The sequence below is a fragment of the Scylla paramamosain genome, chromosome 2 (assembly GCF_035594125.1).
Source record: "Scylla paramamosain isolate STU-SP2022 chromosome 2, ASM3559412v1, whole genome shotgun sequence".
Lineage (NCBI taxonomy): Eukaryota > Metazoa > Arthropoda > Malacostraca > Decapoda > Portunidae > Scylla > Scylla paramamosain.
The window spans coordinates 29,536,817-29,557,722 of NC_087152.1; the positions used below are offsets into that span (position 1 = coordinate 29,536,817).

General features: G+C 38.6%; 2 protein-coding genes and 1 long non-coding RNA gene across 3 annotated transcripts in view; 1 reads left to right on the plus strand and 2 right to left on the minus strand.

The window, feature by feature from the left end:
* Window positions 1-19, plus strand: part of LOC135112794 (uncharacterized) — a 7,160-nt gene extending 7,141 nt beyond the window's left edge. Inside the window, exon 2 of the long non-coding RNA XR_010274563.1 lies at window positions 1-19. This exon is cut by the window's left edge and continues 647 nt beyond it. This is a non-coding gene — a long non-coding RNA (uncharacterized LOC135112794).
* A 4,038-nt stretch (window positions 20-4,057) lies between these two features.
* Window positions 4,058-10,820, minus strand: LOC135112732 (glutamic acid-rich protein-like). The gene is given in 1 exon segment (XM_064027493.1): window positions 4,058-10,820. A coding segment is annotated over 1 exon segment (3,129 nt). The 5' UTR covers window positions 9,158-10,820; the 3' UTR covers window positions 4,058-6,028.
* Window positions 10,821-18,201: 7,381 nt separating this feature from the next.
* On the minus strand, window positions 18,202-19,851 carry LOC135112737 (myb-like protein X). The gene has a single exon (XM_064027506.1). The coding sequence runs from the start codon at window positions 19,849-19,851 to the stop codon at window positions 18,217-18,219; it is 1,635 nt and encodes a 544-aa protein (XP_063883576.1). The 3' UTR covers window positions 18,202-18,216.
* Between the last annotated feature and the right edge of the window lie 1,055 nt (window positions 19,852-20,906).

Below are 20,906 nucleotides of genomic sequence, written 5' to 3' on the forward strand. Positions count from 1 at the left end.
GGGCAACAACAACAACAACGGGCAACAACAACAACAACAACAACAACAACAACAACAACAACAACGGGCAACAACAACAACAACAACAACGGGCAACAACAACAACAACAACAACAACAACAGCAACGGGCAACAACAACAACAGCAACGGGCAACAACAATAACAACAACAACAACAACAACGGACAACAACAACAACAACAACAACAACAACAACAACAACAACAAAAACAACAACGGGCAACAACAACAACAACAACAACGGGAAACAACAACAACAACAACAACAACAACAACAACAACAACAATAACAACAACAACGGGCAACCTAGCCTTATCAAGACAAAACAGAACATACTGTAATCCCATAAAGGAACACATGCACACAGTAATAAGGCCAGTCGACTTGATCAAGGTAGCTCCTGACCATGAGTATCGGGGTGCGTGATGAGGCGTGGACAGAAATGCCTTTACACCTCATCAGAGTAACTGGGCGTGAACATTGACAGCGACTGATGTGGCGAAGCAAGCAAGGACACACGGAGACACACAAGCAACAGACGCAGAAATAGTAGTAGAGATGTTTTTTTTCGTACCCAAGAGATTATTTGTTCTTGCTATTGTTATTCTGTTGCCGGGACATAAATTTAGTAATATATCAGTGCCTCTTTTTAATTATGTATGTTAGGATGTGTACTCTCGTTTTGTGTGTGTGTGTGTGTGTGTGTGTGTGTGTGTGTGTGTGTGTGTTGGAGAGTAAGCAAGAGACCCTGAGGACACACACCACTAATGCTGCACAAAGTCATTCCACACAACACTCCTTTCTCATTCAGTATTCCATTTCGTGTCTCTTTTCTAACTCGTGAATATTTTCAGTTTATTTACTACATGCATTATACACCTACATTCATTACCCACCTAGCTATATATATATATATATATATATATATATATATATATATATATATATATATATATATATATATATATATATATATATATATATATATATATATATATATATATACTCGTATATATATATATAATATAATTTTTTTTTACAGAAATAAAGCTCAAATTTATGAACATATATTTGCCCTTGAGGAGAGTAACATCTTTCAGCACGAGTACCATCACTTAGCATGTAGGGAAGAAATTGCCTGCATAATACATTTTTTTATTGTGTCTTATAATTTCTTATAAAGTAAACTTATCCTTCCTTTGCCAGAATTTTTGTTGAGATGGTAAATAATGAAATTAGTATCTTTATTCAAGAAAAATAGAATAAAATAGCCTATATTTATAACAGAAGAAAACACAAACGTGTATAAAAGATCATATGTTTAATATTGATGTACAGTTTGTTCACCACACACACACACAAAAAAAAATAAATAAATAAAATAAAAAAAAATAAAGATAAATAATAATATAGTCTGGCAGTAATGACGGACCGCACCTTTCCGCGTCTTTTCGTAGACGTCCAACCCTTCAGGAAGTAAACAGTTCACGCGGGGAAGGCACAGAACGCCTGACTTCTGATTTCTAAAATTTCTGATTGGGGCAGAGCAAACAAAGTATTGTTCATTGCCTCAAAAACTCAATTCCTCCATCTATCAACTCGACACAACCTTCCAGACAGCTATTCCCTCTTTTTCAATGACATTCATCTGTCCCCCTCTTCTATACTGAACATCCTCAGTCTCTCCTTTACTTATAATCTAAACTGGAAACCTCACATCTCACCTCTAGTTATAACAGCTTCTATGAAGTTAGGTGTTCTGATGTATGGGGAGATTCCACTCATACCGCTCTTTTAGACAGGGAGAAATTAAAAGCTTTTCGTCTCATCAACTCCTCTCTTCTAACTGACTGTCTTCAGCCTCTCTCTCATCGCCGCAATGTTGCATCTCTAGCTGTCTTCTACTGCTATTTTCATGCTAACTGCTCTTCTGATCTTGCTAACTGCTTGCCGCCGTCCCTCCCGCGGTCTCGCTGCACAAGCTTTTCTTCTTTCTCTCACCCCTATTCTGTCCACCTCTTTAATGCAAGAGTTAACAAATATTCTCAATCATTCAATGCTTTCTCTGCTAAACTCTGGAACTCCCTGCCTGCTTCTGTATTTCCACCTTCCTGTGACCTGAATTCTTTCAAGAGGGAGGTTTCAAGACACTTACTTCTTGTAATTTTTTACTTCCGCTTTCGACTCAGCTCAGGGAGCGGCACATCAGTGGATCTTTTTTTTTTTTTTTTGTTGCAGTTTTGTTACCCTTGGCCTGTGCCCCTCCTACATAAAAGGAAGAAGAAAAAAAATGACCTAGTCATGCATTCATCACATTTCAATATAGACTGCTAAACTACGCATATAATGCAACTATAAAACCCATACAAACAACGTGTATAGCTGACTACCCAGGGAAATAAAGGTCCTTGTAAAGTATACTGTTGTAGTATAAAACTTAGTTACTCTTATCTGAACTTTTTTCCCCAGCTGATGAAACATTTTTAATCTACATAATACCCGCTTGGGTCTTTACCCTCGCCTCGCTGCCTGAGGCGGGTGCTGGGCGGGGGCAGGGTGTACTCGTGTATTTTAGATGTTAGGCCCCAGGGAGGCACCTAACATATTCACCTGCTCCGCTTGATCCCCCTGATAGGTTCCTTTTCTTTAAAAGCCTCAATGGTGGTGGTGGTGGTGGTAGTGGTGGTGATGGCGGCAGTGGTGAAGGAAAAGAATGCCAGGTAGGAGAATTAGGGGAACAAAGAGGATGGCGACCCAGTGTCATACCGCACAAGTAAACACACACACACACACACACACACACACACACACGCATAGATGCAAACTGAAGAAAACTGGAAACAAACCTAACTGGAGAGAGAGAGAGAGAAAGAGAGAGAGAGAGAGAGAAAGAGAGAGAGAGAGAGAGAGAGAGAGAGAGAGAGAGAGAGAGAGAGAGAGAGAGAGAGAGAGAGAGAGAGAGAGAATAGCGAAAGAAGAATATCTGAAAAACGTAAAGAAAAGAATTTTGAAAGAAAGCTGATAAGACGAAAGGAAACATTTATAGATGAGAGCGGTGAAAGAATGACAGAACATTTTAACTCAAGAATCTGACAAGAGAATTTGAAATCATTAAAATAACGATAGAAAAGTAGTGATTTTTTTTTCAATTTTTGCTTGGGTTTAGTTTTCATTCCTTATTTGGTTTGCTTTTTAAGAATTCAAGCATGAATGGTAGAAGAGGAGGAGGATGAAATGTGTAAACTTCGTCTTCAGTGCAATCAGGGTTGGAAAAATCATTATTAAAAAAATAGATTTATTTGATTTAAATCAGATTCCTTTGATTTAAATCTATTTTATTTATTTATTTATTTTATTTTATTTTTTTTGCATTAATCCTTGTTTGTTTCTAGTGATTGTTTGTTTCAGTCTTACGAGGCCATTTTCTTGTTTTAAACCTGGCCAATGTTAAATGAAAACATAGTTTCATATACATTACCCAGGATGAGTTTTCACATAAAAGTCATAAGTGGGACTAATAGTTTAATCAGGTCTGTTACGTTACCAACTTGTCTATTTATATATTGTCAAATTTGGATCATATTAATAAGAAATTAGACTTAATCATGTTACTTTGCATTAAAAAAAAAATTAAGCTCATTAAACTTAATAATTGCATTTATTGTTAGTATTAACAAAAAAAGACGTTACTTTCTTCTTTTTTTTTTGTTTTTTTTTGTTCTGAATATTTTTCTTGTAAGAGACGGCAATGATTCACCAGTGCCCGATTTTCTACACGACCAGTACAGGATCAGGACAGGACAAGTAGACTTGATACTTTGTACAACTGGTTCACATATTCTTCCTTATGTGTGTGTGTGTGTGTGTGTGTGTGTGTGTGTGTGTGTATATATATATATATATATATATATATATATATATATATATATATATATATATATATATATATATATATATATATATATATATATATATATATATATATATATATATATATATATATATATATATACATACACACACGCACACGTACGTCCATACACGTCCTTCTACGCGACGGAATATTTACAAGACGGGCCAGCGGTGTAATCTACACTATTACCACTCTTGGATCACGGTGTCTTCGACTGGTCATCGTGACTGTATGCATCGGATGGATTCATGGCTTCTACTGACTAGGTTCATCGCTAGGTTTTATCTTTTTGATACCACCCACTTAAGGATTTACTCTCCACCTTTCTAGTTCGCTTGAAAATGCCGTCAGTCATACGGCGAATCGTTGTAAGAATAAACCTCACTCCTGGAGTTGAATTCCTTTATGTACAGTGCTTCAAGTATTGCAAGGCGTCTCGCATCTGAACACTTTTCTGAGATTTCAGTGTTTTCCTCCTGTTCTTTTCTTGTGATCTTGATGCCGTGCTGCTGCTGTAGGTGTACTCTTGGGGCTCCGGATGTATGGTGGCAGGTGAGCCGTCGAGACAGCTTCATTGGCGTCATGCCGATGTTAGTTGAAGGGAAGACTTCATAGTTTTCTTGTTTGCAGGTGAACTTCTACACGGCGTGTGACTTCTGGGTTGTCTCTATTTCTATGTGGGGACTGTTTCTAAGTAGGAGGTGGCTGGTTTTCTTGTTCGTGTAGTAAATTTGGAGCTTTATCTTCCTTTCTCTGTCTGTGGGCTTGATATCTCTTTTCACTATTTGTGTAATGATTCTTTCATCTTCTTTGTATGCTGTGGAGAAGAAGACACGGTAGTATTTGGTGATGTCAGGCTTTCTTGAGTCTTCGGGGGAGATGGAATTATGTCACTTATCGATGATCTTGGTTTGTTGGACGATGTTCTTCTAACTGAAGCCGTTGTTTATTAATACTTGTGTTGCCTTTTCTATTTCTTGCTACCAAGTACTGCAGTGTGTGAGTGATCTTCAGATGTAAGCACCGATAGTGTAGATTTCTTATATCGGTCAGGACATTCGCTCCTTCCATTAAGGCAAAGACTAGGGTTAGTTGGCTTGATGTACACTAGTGTATTGAACTTCACTTGCTCTTGCTTCATGAGGACGACGAGGAAGTGCATGGTACTGATTACATTGTGGTCTATGGTGAAGTTGAGACCAGAAATTTCTTCAAGGCAAAGCGTTCTGTCAAAATTTCATCATTTTTCTCTCTTTCTCCTCCTCCTCTTCTGACACTGTAACATCGTCTTCGTCATCTACACTCACATCGCATCACCCTTCGTCATCCACACACACACCGCATCACCCTTCGTCATCCACACTCACACTGCATAACCCTTCGTCATCCACACTCACAGTACATCATCCTTCGTCATCTACCACTTTCCCTCTTTGGTCTTCTTCTTGTTCGGTTTTCTATACCATCAGCCTTGTCTCCTTCCTGTTCCTCTTCTCTACCATCTGTTTCATCATCTTGTTCTGCATCATCAGTCTCATCACCTTTTTCTTCCTCTTCTTTTGACATTCCATAATCCACTTCACCGTCATATTTATTCTTTTTTTTCTCTTGTGTCATAATTCCATTGTCCTCATTGTCTATCTCATCATTTTCATCATTCTTGTTTTTGTCTTCTGTCACAATTTTATTTTTATCCTCTCTTCCGAATCTACATGATCGTGTTTATCATCCTGTCCATTTTTCTTTGTGTCTTCTATCACAAATTCATCATCTTTAATCTCTATTTCTTGTAAATCCTCTTCTTCTGACACTATATTATTGATCTTCTCGTCTTCCTCTTCCCTTTCTGACTCTACATCATGAACTTTCCCTTTTTGATTCTACTTTTTCTCCTCTGTCACAGTATCATCGTTTTCCTTGTATTCTTCCTCTCCCTCCTCTTCTGATTCTACATCATAAGGCACATCAACCTTATTCTTTTCTTTTGAGTTTATATCATCGTCTTCATCCTCCTCTCTATTCTTTTTTTGTGTCTTCTGTCACAAAGTCATCGTCTTCATTGTCTTTTTCCTGTATGTCCCCTTCTTCTGGCACTAAATCATCCTCATTTTATCAGCATCATCCTGCTGTTTTGGCTGCATATATTCCACCTCACCTGTTTTCTTCTTCTTTTCCTCTTCCAGCACAACTCCATCATGTTCCTCCTCTTCATCCTCTTCTTCTGACGTAATATTTTCACCCTCATCTTCTTGATCGTGTTTTCTTTCATGTGATTCTACATCATAGAGTTCCCCTTCTCCATTCTTCTTTTTGTCTTCTGTGACAATTTCATCGTTTTCTTTGTTTTCTTGCTCTTCACCCTCTTCTGCCACTATATCATCTGCTTCCTCATCTTCTTCATCTTCCTCTTCCTCTTTTAACTCATCATTCTCAATCTTCTTTTTGTCTTTTGTCACCTTCTCATCATTCTCATTGTTTTCGTCCTCTTCATTCTCTTCTGACTTTTTATGATTATCCTCATCTTCTTCCTCATCTAGATCTACTTCATCGTTTTCATCATTTTTCTTCTTCTTTTTGCCTAGGGTCACAATTTTATCTTCTTCATTGTCTTCTTCCTCTTTATCCTCCTCTTCTGTCTCTATACCGTGACCCTCATCTTTATCTTCGTCTACATATTTCACCTCACTGTCTTCATTATTCTTCTTTCTGTGTTATGTCGTAATATGTTCGTTTTCTTTGTGTTCTTTCCCTTCATTTTCTTCTAGTTCTAAATCATCATCCTCATCTTTATCATTATTATTATCTTCCTTTTCTTTTTCTGAGTGTGGTTCTGCATCATGTAATTCCCAAGCCTTTTCAATCACCCGTTTTTCTTCTGCCCTAGTTTTTTTGTGTTCTTTGTCTTCTTCCTTTACATTCTCTTCTTCTGAATCTATATCATCACCCTCATCTTCTTTCTCCTCATCTTCTTCTGACTCTACATAATCCACATCACCGTCTGTTCCATTCTTTTTCTCTTTTTCTTCTGCATTACATTCATCATTTTCATGATTTTTTTCTTCTTCATCCTCTTCTAGTTCTCTGTCATTAGCAACGTCTTCATTTTCCTCATTCTCTTCTATCTCTTCGTAATCTACCTCATTCTCTTTAATAAGATCTGCCATGACAGTTCCATCGTTATCTTTGTCTTGCTCATCTTTACCCACTTCTTCCGACACTATATTGTAACTCTCATCTTCTTTATTTTCGTCTTCCTCCCCTGACTCTTCATGATCAGACTCACCGTCTTCCTCATTCTCGTTTTTATCTTGTGTCACAACTTCATCATATTCATTGTCTTCTTTCTGTTGATTCTTTTCTAATTCTATATAATCTCCCTCATCTTTATCCCCATCTGAATCTCTATCATCGTCTTCACCATCCTCTCCATCCTTCTTTTTGTCTTCTCTCACAAATTCATCATCCTCATTGTCTTGTTCCTTTAAATCATCATCCACATCTTTATCAACATCCTCCTGTTTTGGCTGTATATTTATCACCCCCCTGTCTTTTTTCTTTTTCTTTTTCTCTTCCATCACAACTTTGTAGCCTTCCCGCTCTTTATCTCCTTGTTCTGACATTATATTATCACTCTTATCTTCTTTATTTTGATTTCCCTCATCTTCTGTGAAAATTTCATCGTTTTCTTTGTTTTCTTCTTCTTTACCCTCTTTTTCTGACACTCTATCATCTGGTGCCTCATCTTGTTCACTTCCCTCTTTCTCTTTTAATTCTTCATTACCTCCTTCATTCTTCTTTTTGTTTTCTGTCACTTTTTCACCGTTCTCGTTGTTTTCTTCCTCTTCATCCTCTTCTGTCTCAGTGTGATAATCATCTACTTCAACATCCACTTCCTCTTTTGTGTCTATTTCATCGTTTTCATTTTCATTCTTATTTAATAAAGGTATCACAGTTTCATCACCTTCATTGCCTTCTTCCTTTTCATTCTCCTTTTCTGACTGTTTGTCATAACCGTCATCTTCATCTTCTACATAAGCTACCTCTCCGTCTTCATCGTTCTTCTTTCTGTCTCCTGTGATGATATCACCGTTTTCTTTGTGTTCTTTCCTTTTCCACTCTTCTTCTACCAAAAACTCATTATCATCATCATCTTCATCTTCCCTTTTTGTTTCTGATTCTATATCATTCAATTCACCGTTCTTTTCAATCGTCATTTTGTCTTTTGTCATCATTCCATCGTCTCTATAATCTTGTTCCTCTTCATCCTTTTCTTCTCTTTCCACTTTCTCTTCTGACTTTACACCTTTACCTTCTCTCTTCTCTTTGCATTCTATCCCAGTTTCTTCTCCTTCATTGTTTTGTTCCTCTACATCGCCTTCTTTTGAATCTCCATCATCACGATTATCTTCATCCTCATCCTCTTCTGAGTCTACGTAGTCCACATAAACATCTTTTTTCTTTTCCTTTTTGTGTTTTGCCATAATTTCACCATCTTCATTATTTTCTTTCTCTTGGAACTCTTCTGGTTGCACATCATCGGCCATCTCTTCATTTTTTTCATCCTCTTCTTTCTCTTGATCATCTACCTCACTCTCTTCTTTAATGTTCTTATTTTGTCCTGTGTCAGTACCTTTCTGCTCCTCTTCCCCTTTTATCTCTGTATAACTTATGTCACCATCTTCATCACTCTTGTTTTTGTCTTTCGTCACAATTTCATCGTCTTCATTGTCTCCTTCCTCTTCAGCTTCTATATCATCGGCCTTATCTTCATCCTCATCTCCTGAATCTACATCATCATCTACATTATCCTTTCCATTCTTGTTTGTGTCTCCTGTCACAAATTCATAATTTGCATTACCTTGTTGTTCTTGATAATCTACTGACTCTATATCATCGACTTCCTGATCTTGCTCTTGCTTTCCGGACTCTACATCATGAACTTTGTGTTTTTCAGTCTTCTTTGCGTCTACTTTCACGATGTCATCGTCTTGTTTCTCTGACACTACGCCATTAACTTTCCCGCCGTCTCCTTCGCCTTCGTCTTGTTTTTCTTCAAGAGTAAATTTCTGAGCTAGCTGTTGCAACGTGAGGCTTTTTGCGAGGATGGCGAGGCAGTGAGCCACGCGGGCGAGGGAGGGTCGGCAGGTTGCATCACGTGCAGTGCACGCGCGTGACAGACTCCTGAGGGGAACTGTCAGGAAGTCGTGTGTGCACCAGTCCATTACGTCGTCCATCAGCCAGCCGAGGCTGTACACGTCGCCAGAGGGGAAGACGGGTCCTCCTGTATACACCTCAGGCGCCACCCAGTGGGGCTTCCTTGAATAAAGTGAGTCGTCGTCGTCCTCAGTGGTGACCTCATGACGCTTCTCTGCGTCTGCCTTTTCCACATCCTCGCTGGCGCTGGAGGAAGCCAGGCCAAAGTCGATGATGTGGAAGATAGGCGCGCTGACTGTGCCGGTGAACGTAATGTTGTTCCACTTGAGGTCGTTGTGCAGGATGCCTTTGTCGTGGACTTCCTGCAGGCAGTGACACACGGCCTCCAGTGACGCCAGGCACTCCTTCACCGAACACACGTTCAGGTACTGGTCATAGGTCTGTCCCACAAACTCCTGCACCAGGGCGGGGGGTGACTGGCACACGCCTGCACAACACCAACACACGTTATTGAGCGCCTGACCGCAGTGGTCGTGTATATCATATGTAGGAGGATCACCGGCCAAGTTCAAGTCTTAGGAAGGCGGAAATACAGACGCAGGTAGGGAGTTCTAGAGTTTACCAGAAAAGGAGAATGGATGGTTAACTCGTACATTAAAGAGGTGGAAGGAATAGCAGTGAGAGAAACAAAGTGTCTTGTGGCGTGGTCGCGGTAGGAGGGGAGGCATGTATTTACCAAGAGGAGCAGACCAGTTAGCGTGAAAATAGCGGAAGAAGATAGCAAGAGAAGAGAAGAGAAGAGACTGAAGACACACAGAGGAGAAGAGTTGATAAGACGAAATGCTTTTTATTCCACCCTTTTAAAAGTGCAATATGAGTGGAAACTCTCATACAACATTTCTGTTCCTCTATGCCTACGTGTATTACAAGATAAGTTACCTAGAAGCTGGGGCGCTCCGCCTGCTCCACTGAGCTGCAGCAGCATAGTGGCCTCAGCCAGCACCGGCAGGAGCTGCCCGGCCTGCAACAGCTCCTTCACCACAGCCAGGGCGCCATTCTCCCAGGTCACCATCCTCACACGGCCAAAGCCGCCCTCACCTAGGAGGTGTCCGCCGCCCAGACTGTGCAGCTCTGCCCTGGTCAGGAAGGGGACGTGGCGCCGGATGACCTCACAGTAACCTTTCTTTTCACGCCGCTCGAATGAATTATCAGGAAAGTAAGCGATGTGGTCAGCCGAAAAAGAAAACGCGTCGTCCACCTCTTGAGCCCAAGTTTTTACAGTACTCTGACGCTCGTCTTGCTTTGGAGGTGCACGAGAAATGACTGTTTCCGGAAAGTAAGCAACGTCGTCATCGGAAACAGAATACATCTCGTCAACCTCTTGTGCCCAAGTTTTCGCGGTAGTATTGGGGTTTTGTTGGTCTCCCCCGTGGTTAGACTCCTTGATGCTCATATCGTCGTTTTGTTGGTTGAGTTCACACTCACAGACAATGGTTTGCTCTCTCGCTCCTGGGAAGATTGTATCAGTGCAGTCCATGGGAGGGGACAGCCTGTAGCTACTCTGACTACTGAACGGGAGGCCACCCCATGCACTCTATAAATGTTTAAGTTTAAATAGTGCTTACCTCAAAGCAGCGGCTTCCTAACTCCAAGCTCCCACTCCAGGCAGTGGTGATGGTGGCCAATCAGCTGCCGCCTTCTGTGTCAGGGAGTTGGGTTCCGATGGGGATTCCCGTACGGGGGGGGGGGAGGCCCTGTTTGTGGGGAAGGGAAGGGTCCTCGTGCAATACGAGTACATAAACTGCCCTGTGTTTGAAGGAGAAAGAGAGGAAGAAGAAGAGGGATAAAAAAGAAGAAGAAGAAAGAGAAAAGGGGAAGGAAATAGATAGATAGATAGATAGATAGATAGAGAGAGAGAGAGAGAGAGAGAGAGAGAGAGAGAGAGAGAGAGAGAGAGAGAGAGAGAGAGAGAGAGAACATAATATGTGCTCCGCCTTTCTAGGAAGATAATATATATATATATATATATATATATATATATATATATATATATATATATATATATATATATATATATATATATATATATATTGCTTCCATGTTGCACGATCTTGCTGCGTCCCTGATCTATAAAACTGGCTTTTTTTGTTTTGAATTGAACGCGTTTGATTTTCTATAATTTTTACTTCATTTGTATTATTTACATATATTTACACTCATACGATCATGTACGACTTGCGACAATAACGAAAAACTACGAAAATTGTTTCATCTTTCTTTAAATAAATTCCATCAAATATGTCAAACATTTTGCATTACACTTCCGATCCAAATCACTTCACATATTTAATACTCAATGATAAGTCGCATCCCACACACACCTCACAACAAATATTCAATGAGGAAACACATCCTACACCTACCCAATCCCTCTTTGTCATTATATAACACCAACATTATCGTTTCACAGTACTACAACGGTCTGGCTCTATTTGGTGGTACGGTGACAGGCTCATCTTGACCCTCTCTGGTCTGACAGCCCTGTCTAACTTGTCTCTCTGTCAGCTTCTCTCTATACCCTTCTCCTACACCTTATAATGTACACGTGATGTTAGAGCGACCTTTTGCTCTATAAGATGTATATTTTCCAATGCTTCGATTATACGATTCATTTTCCTATAACTCTCAATAAGATTAATTTTCAAGTAAGTATATTTCTATGATCATACAGTTAATTTTTCCATACTTTCCTTAAGGTCCACTTTGAAATAACTGTATTTATCTTCTTATACCTCGATCATACACTTTATTATCCCTTAACTTTCAATAAGGTTCATTCTCGAGTAACTTTGGTAATCGCATCTTCCAATCAGGAACAAGGAGGCGGCGTTTCCTGTGGTGTGCTGTTGTCCGTGTTGTCCACGTCTTTTGCTGCCGGTGACCTCTGCTTCCCTCTTCTTGTAATCTGCTGCTAATCTCCGGGTCTGTTTGTCTTGTGATGAGCCACCGCATCTTGTTATTCTCCTCGGTGGTCACGTCTCGTCTCTTATCTATCAAGGTGGTGACAGCTTCTTAGTACCTGCTTTTGTGGTTGTGATCTTTTTCCCTCACTTATTCTTTGTATTTCTTACTTGTTCATTTCTTAATTTCTTCATTTTTGTTTCATTCTTCTTTCTACTTACGTGTAGCATTTCTTCTTGGTTTTTGGGTCACAATATGGCCCCCTCATTATTTCGCGTCCTCGCGCAGATGGTTACTTGGCTGGGTGTTCGCTCCCTCATCCCTGGATGTGCTGCAGGGTGTGTGGTTTTGAAAGGCCCGCTCCATGCTGCCGGAACCAGGGGAGCCATAGGTGCGGCCCTCGCCCACGCTCAGGAACACCATGGTGACCCCCAACAGCCAGCACTGTCCATTGCCAGTTGTACCAGTCCGGGTCTCGGGAGGCTGACGCTCTTATCAGGAACTGCAGGTTATCTTTAGATTGTGCAGAGACAAAGGTACCCATCAATAACTGCTGGGAAGGCATATATTAACGGAATTCATAACTTCAAAGTTCATAAATAGAGACTTTTTGGAGGAAACAAAATATAACATTTAACAATCAGTCATATTTTCCACAACATTTATATCATAAGCCAGGAAAAATCAGTTCTGAGTATAGTAGTCACTATTACTAGAGGTTTGATACAGTCAGACAACACTTATATTTATAAAGAAAAAATGGAATCAGCTTTCTTATCAGCTTTCTGTGTTACATATTATTTGCGACATCCTTACTATGGTACTTCTCTAATATCTTTGTATTCCTCCATTAAATAATCACTACAGTCTGACGTATTTACCTCCTTACAGCTCAAAATTTTACATTTCGTATTCACATTAATAATCGGCTTTTATTTTTTTCTCACAAATTTTCCTGAAACACGTTATTCAACTTAATAATCACAAAACTTACCAAACACACATGGAAGGATTATCAACAGTTATATATATATATATATATATATATATATATATATATATATATATATATATATATATATATATATATATATATATATATATATATATATATATATATATATATATATATATATATAATTTTTTTTTTTTGTGGCATGCAGTCAAGTTTTCTTTTGCATTTTCAATCGATTCTTCTTTGTGGCTTCGATGTTTTATTTTCTCCGTGGCCTTAATGTTTTTTTTCTTTCGGCTTTAATATTTTCTTTTCTTTGTGGCTTTATTTTTTCTTTTTTCTTTTAATATTTTCTTTGTTCTTTGTGGTTACAGTATATTTTTTTCTTTGTTCTTTGTGCGCCCACTCCACTAAACACATAGTTAGAAATCTTTGCGTATGTATACGCTCAACTTTTCCACATCCGGGTACTTGCCGAAACGAAGCATCTGGGGCGTCCGTCATCCTTCTGAATCGACTAATCTCCAGACAGGATTTGCAAAAATATCCTTCCGTCTTTTTCCTTTCCTCCCTGAATAAAAAATTGACACCAAGATGGAGTAACTTGTACACTGCCATGCCCCTAGGCCAGCAGGAAGTGTGCAAGTTCGCTAGGTGCAAGCTGGGCCTATACAAGGGTCATTTATCATAATCTGACGCGTCAGTTTCTGAGAATCGAAATATGATTTGGTCAACTGCATATATACATTTTTTTTCAACAATGCTTTTTTTTTTTTTCAATACACATGTCACATCTCCATCATATACTTTTTTTTTACTCATCATTTGTGTGTGTGTGTGTATAATATATATATATATATATATATATATATATATATATATATATATATATATATATATATATATATATATATATATATATATATATATATATATATATATATATATATATATATATATATATATACACAGTATACTGAAACAACATTTTAAATCGAGACACACAAGGCACTTAGGAAAAATCTTCTAAGTATTACTTACGACCAAGACGAGGCAGAGAACGACTAGGAGCTTCATGTTGCTGTCGAGTGAGAGCACCTTCCAGGAACTTGTAACACTCCACTCTTGGAGTCTAGTTAGGTCTGAGAGAATCTTTCGCTACTTCGCCTTATATTCCATTTTGACGACGGCAACGTCGACCTACGTACATTGCTATCTACTAATATATAAGGAGTTATCCTTAAGGTTCAAAATCTAACTAGTTAGTACACTCATCTCTTCCTTCACTCCACACGATCACCAGGATACTTACACTTCACTGTAGGTGCGTAAGAAACATGTCTCGTAGGGAGTCTATGGTTAACCACCTTTACACGTGAACATATATAGTTTTTCTATGTCCTTCTAGTTCGTGCATTACTGAAGTTAACAGTGGGTCACTGCTTTGTGTTTTGTGAAGTCAGTAAGCCTGTAAGGTAACTTGATCACAAGATTGATTGCGAATAGGCTAGATCCATTAACTACACGGCCTTAGTCACCTTTACTCGGCCCTCGGGTGCCTCGCCATCAGGGCAGGCACTGTCTTGTTCGTGTGACCAGTGGTGGCGTAAGCCTCACGAGGGGTCACGGTGGTAACCAGTGACCTCTGGGGCAATGGGTGGCCAAGGCCTGAGTGCCTTGGCGACAACACACACTCGGCTTGGCTACGACAGTTAAATTTTTTCCTTACCATCTTCTCCTATACAACTCTCTAGCACCTGTGTTCCCTGCCGTGGTCAAATCTACGAGTAACTACTAATATATCACTACGGTCTAGAAGTCAACAATATTCCCATTGTTATACCAATTATGATGGCAACACCTATGACATGCTGCACATTTTATTGTCTTGATATGTGTGTTTCCCTGCAGGTTTCTGCCCACGTTTGTTTGCCGCTGATGAAACAAGGAAGTGATGACCATTTCAAGAGGGCTTAATTCCCTTATCACATAAACAATATAATTCTCCGAACATATTTCAAGACGTTTTCCTTTCGTCGGAGCAAGACGTTTTAAGCAGTTAAGTAAGGTAACCATGAAATGTATGGGGTGGGAACTTGTATGATGACAATTTGCGAGCAACATAGGTACAGAATGAATAACTAAACAGATTTTATCAAAATTTTTTCTCTTGATTTCAAAAATTTTCATTAATTATTTAAATATAACACCAAATTTCGCAGCGACTCAACAAGAAGTAATTGCAACATCCACTACAATAAATCATTACAACTCTTGTCACCTTTGCAACATGCTATTCTTGCAATATATAAATTTTGCAACATCACTTTGATGATATCTATCTCTGCAATGTCAATCTATGCAAAATTGTCTTTGCAACATTATCTTTTGCAATATAGATACCACTGCTGCCACGAGTGTCATGCTTCTATGTTGCATTATCTTGCTGAGTTCCTAATCTCTAAGATTGGGTTTTGTAGGTAAAAAAAAAAGCGTTTAAGTTTCTATATTTTTTTTATTTAATTTCTATTATTTCCAAATACTTACACTCATACGATCATATACGACTTCCGACAATAACGAAAGATTACAAAAATTGTTTCATCTTTCTTCAAAGAAATTCCATTAAATATGTCAAACACTTCGCATTATACTTCAAATCCAAATCACTTCACATATTTAATACTCAATGATAAGTCACATCCCACACACACCTCACAACAAATACTCAATGAGGAAACACATCCTACACCTACCCAATCCCTCTCTGTCATTATATAACACCAACATTTTACTTTCACAGCATTACAACAGTCTGGCTCTAATTGGTGGTACGGTGACAGGCGGCTTGCTCATCTTGACACTCTCAGGTCTGACAGCTCTGTCTAGCTCGTCTTTCTCTCAGCTTCTCTCTATTCCCTTCTCCTACACCTCATAATGTACACGTGATGTTAGAGCGATCTTTTGCCCCAACAAAGCTTCCGTTGATATAATATTTATTTTCCAATGCTTCGATCATACGGTTTATTTTCCTATAACTCTCAATAAGGTTAATTTTCGAGTAAGTATAGTTGTTATTTTCTCTTACTCTGATCATACGGTTCATTCTTCTATACTTTCCGTAAGATCCATTTTGAAGTAACTATATTTATTTTCCCATACTTCGATCATACACTTTATTTTCCCTCAACTTTCAATAAGGTTCATTTCCTTGTAACTTTGGTAATTGCATCTTCTATCAGGAACAAGGAGGCGGGGTTTCCTATGTTGTGCCGGCTGTCCGTGTTGTCCACGTCATTTGCTGCCGGTGACATCTGCTTCCCTCGTATGCTAATTTAGTGATAGCCACCTGGGTATCTCTTCTTGTAATCTGCTGCTAATCTCCGGATCTGTTTGTCTTGTGATGAGTCACCGCATCTTGTTATTCTCCTCGGTGGTCACGTCTCGTCTCTTATCTATCAAGGTGGTGACAGCTTCTTGGTACCTTCTTTTGTGTTTATCATCTTCCCTCATTTATTCTTTGTATTACTTACTTCCTTCTTCATTACATTTTTTTTTTTACTTCCTACTTCATTACATGTCATAATTTCAACATCATTTTTTCAATCTTCTCTTCTTCTCACATTGTAACATCGCTTTCGTCATCCGCACTCACACTGCATCAACCTTCTTCATCAACACTCACACTGCATCAACCTTCTTCATCAACACTCACACTGCATCAACCTTCTTCATCAACACTCACACTGCATCAACCTTCTTCATCAACACTCACACTGCATCAACCTTCTTCATCAACACTCACACTGCATCAACCTTCTTCATCAACACTCACACTGCATCACACTCCGTCATCCACACTTACGCTGCATCACCATTCGTCATCCACACTCACACTGCATCACCCTTCGTCATCAAGACTCACACTCCATTACCAGTCATTATCCTCACTCACACTGTATAACCCTTCATCATCCACACTCACACTGCATCACCCTTCGTCATCCACACTCACACTGCATCACCCTTCGTCATCCACGCTCACATTCCCTCACCCTTCGTCATCCACACTCACAGTACATCACCCTTCGTCATCTACCACTTTTCCTCTTTGGCCATCTTCTTTTTCGGCTTCCCATACCATCAACCTTGTCTCCTTCCTGTTCCTCTTCTCTACCATCTCTTTCATCTTCTTGTTCTGCATCATCAGTCTCATCGCCTTTTTCATATACCTGTTCTTCTGGCATTCCATAATCTAGTTCACCATCTTCTTTATTCTTCTCTTTCTCTTTTGTAATAATTCCATCGTCATCATTGTCCTCCTTTTGATCATCTTCTGACCTTCTATCACCACTGTCGTCTTCGTCTTCTTCCTCTTCTAACCCTATATCATCCACTTTCTCGTTTTCTTCATTGTTCTTTTTCTCTTCTGTCAGAAACTCATAATTTTTATCTTCTTCCTCTTTACCCTTTTCTTCTGACTGTATATAATTTGTTTTTTCGACTTCATCACTTTCTTCATATTTTAGCTCTACAAAATCCTCATCATTGTCTTCTTTTATCTCTTTCATTTTGGCTTCTTCCATAATTTCATCATCTACATTGTTTTCTTCTTCTTCATCCTCTTTTTGTTCTATATAACAGGCCACCTCATCTCTGTGATCCTCATCCTCTTCTCCATCTTCATAATCTACCTCACTTTTTCCTTTAATCTTCTTTTTCTCTGCAGTCACATTCTCATCGTTATCTTTTTCTTCTCCATATTCATCCTCTTCTTCTGTCACAATAATTATAATCCTGACCTTTCTGTTCCTCTCTTTCTTCTGATTGTACATAATCTATCTCACCATCTTCATCATTCTTCTTTTTATCTTTTGTCAGAATTTCATCTTCATCCTCTTCTTCCGAACCTACATGATCGTGTTCATCATCTTATCCATTTTTCTTTGTGTCTTCTATCACAAATTGATGATCTTTAACCTCTATTTCTTGTAAATCATCTCCCTCTGACACTACATTATTAATCATCTGATCTTCCTCTTCCCTTTCCAACTCTACATCATCAATTTTCCTGTTTTGATTCTTCTTTATCTCCTCTGCCATAGTATCATCGGTTTCCTTGTCTTCTTCCTCTCCCTCCTCTTCTGGTTCCATACCATTAGTCTCATCATCCTTATTCTCTTCTTCTGAGTTTATATCGTCGTCTTCATCCTACTCTGTATTCTTTTTTGTGTGTCCTGTCACAAAGTCATCGCATTCATTGTCTTTTTCCTCGACATCATCTTCTTCTGGCACTAAATCATCATCCTCATCTTCATCAGCATCATCATCCCGCTCTTCTGGCTGCATATTTTCCTCCTCACCCTCTTTTTTCTTGTTCTTTTCCTCTTCCAGCACTAATGTATGGTGTTCCTCCTCTTTATCCTCTTCTTCTGATATAATATTATCACCCTCATCTTGTTTTTTATCTTCTTTTCCTTCATTTGATTCTACTTTGAAGACTTCCCCTTCTCCATTCTTCTTTTTGTTTTCTGTGACAATTTCGTTTTCTTTGTTTTCTTTTTCTTCACCATCTTCCGACATTTTATTATCTGTTTCCTTTTCTACTTCATGTTCCTCTTCTTCTTTTGATTGTTCATCACTCTGTCTAATTGTCTTTTTGTCCTCCGTGATCTCGTCACCGTTTTCCTTGTTTTCCTCTTCATCCTCTTCTGACTCTATATGATCATCGTCAACTTCTTCATCTTCTTCATCTACTTCCTCATCTAGATCTACTTCGTCGTTTTCATCATTATCTTCATTTTTCTTTTTATCCAGTGTCGCAGTTTCATTTTCTTCATGGTCTTCTTCCTCTTCATCCTCCTCTTCTGTGTCTATACCTTGACCCTCATCTTTATCTTCCTTCACATATTCCACCTCACTGTCTTCAATATCCTTCTTTCTGTCTTTTGTCATGATTTGTTCGTTTTCTTTGCATTCTTTCCCGTCATTGTCTTCTTCTAGTTCTAAATCATCATCCTCTTCTTTATCATTATTATCTTCCTTTTCCTCTTCTGAATCTGGTTCTGCATCATGTAATTCACAAACCTTTTCATTCTTCCGTTTTTCTTCTGTCCTAGTTTCTTGGTGTCCATTATCTTCCTTTAGATTCTCTTCTTCTGAATCTATATCATCACACTCATCTTCTTTCTCCTCATCTTCTGACTCTACATAATCCTCATCACCATTTGTTTTCTTCTTCTTCTTTTTGTCTTCTGTATTAAATTTATCATCTCCATTGATTTTTTTAGCTTCAGCCTTTTCTAGTTCTTTATCATCGGCGACGTCTTCTTCAACTTCCACATCCTCTTCTGTGTCTTCGTAATCTGCCTCACTCCTTGTTTTAAGATCTGCCATGACAGTTCCATCGTTATCTTTGTCTTGCTCATCTTTACTCACTTCTTCCGACACTATATTGTAACTCTCATCTGCTTTATTTTCGTCTTCCTTTTCTAACTCTACATGATCTGTCTCACCATCATCATTTTCGTTTTTATCTTGTGTCACAGTTTCATCATCTTCCTTGTCTTCTTTCCGTTCATTCTTTTTTAATTTTATATAATTTCCCTCATCTTTATCCCCATCTGAATCTCTGTCATCGTTTTCCCCATTCTCTCCATTCTTCTTTGTGTCTTTCACAAATTCATCATCTTCATTGTCTTGTTCCTCTGAATCATCATCCACATCTTTATCAACATCTTCCTCTGTTGGCTGCATGTTTCCCACCTCCACGTCTTTTTTCTTTTTCTTTTTCTCTTCCATCACAACTTTGTAGTCTTCCCGTTCTTTATCCTCTTCTTCTGACATTATATCTCCAATCTCATCTTCATTTTGATTTCCCTCATCTTCTGTGACAATTTCATCGTTTTCTTTGTTTTCTTCCTTTTCACTCCCTTCTTCTGACACTATCATCTGGTACCTCATTTATTTCACTTCCCTCTTTCTCTTTTAATTCTTCATTACCTCCTTCATTCTTCTTTTTGTTTTCTGTCAACTTTTCACCGTTCTCGTTGTTTTCTTCCTCTTCATCCTCTTCTGTCTCAGTGTGATAATCATCTACTTCAACATCCACTTCCTCTTTTGTGTCTATTTCATCGTTTTCATTTTCATTCTTATTTAATAAAAGTATCACAATTTCATCTTCTTCATTGCCTTCTTCCTCTTCATCCTCCTTATGTAACTCTATACCATGACTCTTATATTCATCATCATCTACATAAGCTACCTCACCGTCTTCATCGTTCTTCTTTCTGTCTTCTGTGATGATATCACCGGCTTCTTTGTGTTCTTTCCCTTTACCCTCTTCCTCTAGCAAAAACTCATTATCATCATCTTCAACATCTTCATATTCCTCTTTTGATTCCAGATCTGTATTATTCAATTTACCGCCCTTTTCATTCTTCATTTTGTCTTTTGTCTCAGTTCCATCGTCTCCATAATCTTCCTTTTCATCCTTTTCTTCTGATTCCATTTCATTACCCTCATTTTCTTCTCTTTCCACTTCCTCTTCTGACTTCACATCATTACCTTCTTTTTTCTCTTTGTTTTTAATCCTAGTTTCTTCGTCTTCATTGTTTTGTTCCTCTGGATCTTTTTGTTTTAAGTCTATATTAGCACCATTATTTTCATCCGCATCCTCTTTTGACTCTATATAATCCACATAACCATCTTTTTTCTTTTTCTTTTCGTATTTTGGCATAATTTCATTATCTTCATTATTTTCTTTCTCTTGGAACTCTTCTGGTTGCACATCATCGGCCATTTTATCTTCATTTTCGTCATCCTCTTCTCCTTCTTCATAATCACACTCACTCTCTTCTTTAATGTTCTTATTTTGTCCTGTGTCAGTACCTTTCTGCTCC

Excerpts from the sequence above, each read along its gene's own strand:
- LOC135112737 (XM_064027506.1), bottom strand. The coding sequence starts at position 19,851 with ATGTCAGAAGAAGAGGATAAAGAACGGGAAGACTACAAAGTTGTGATG.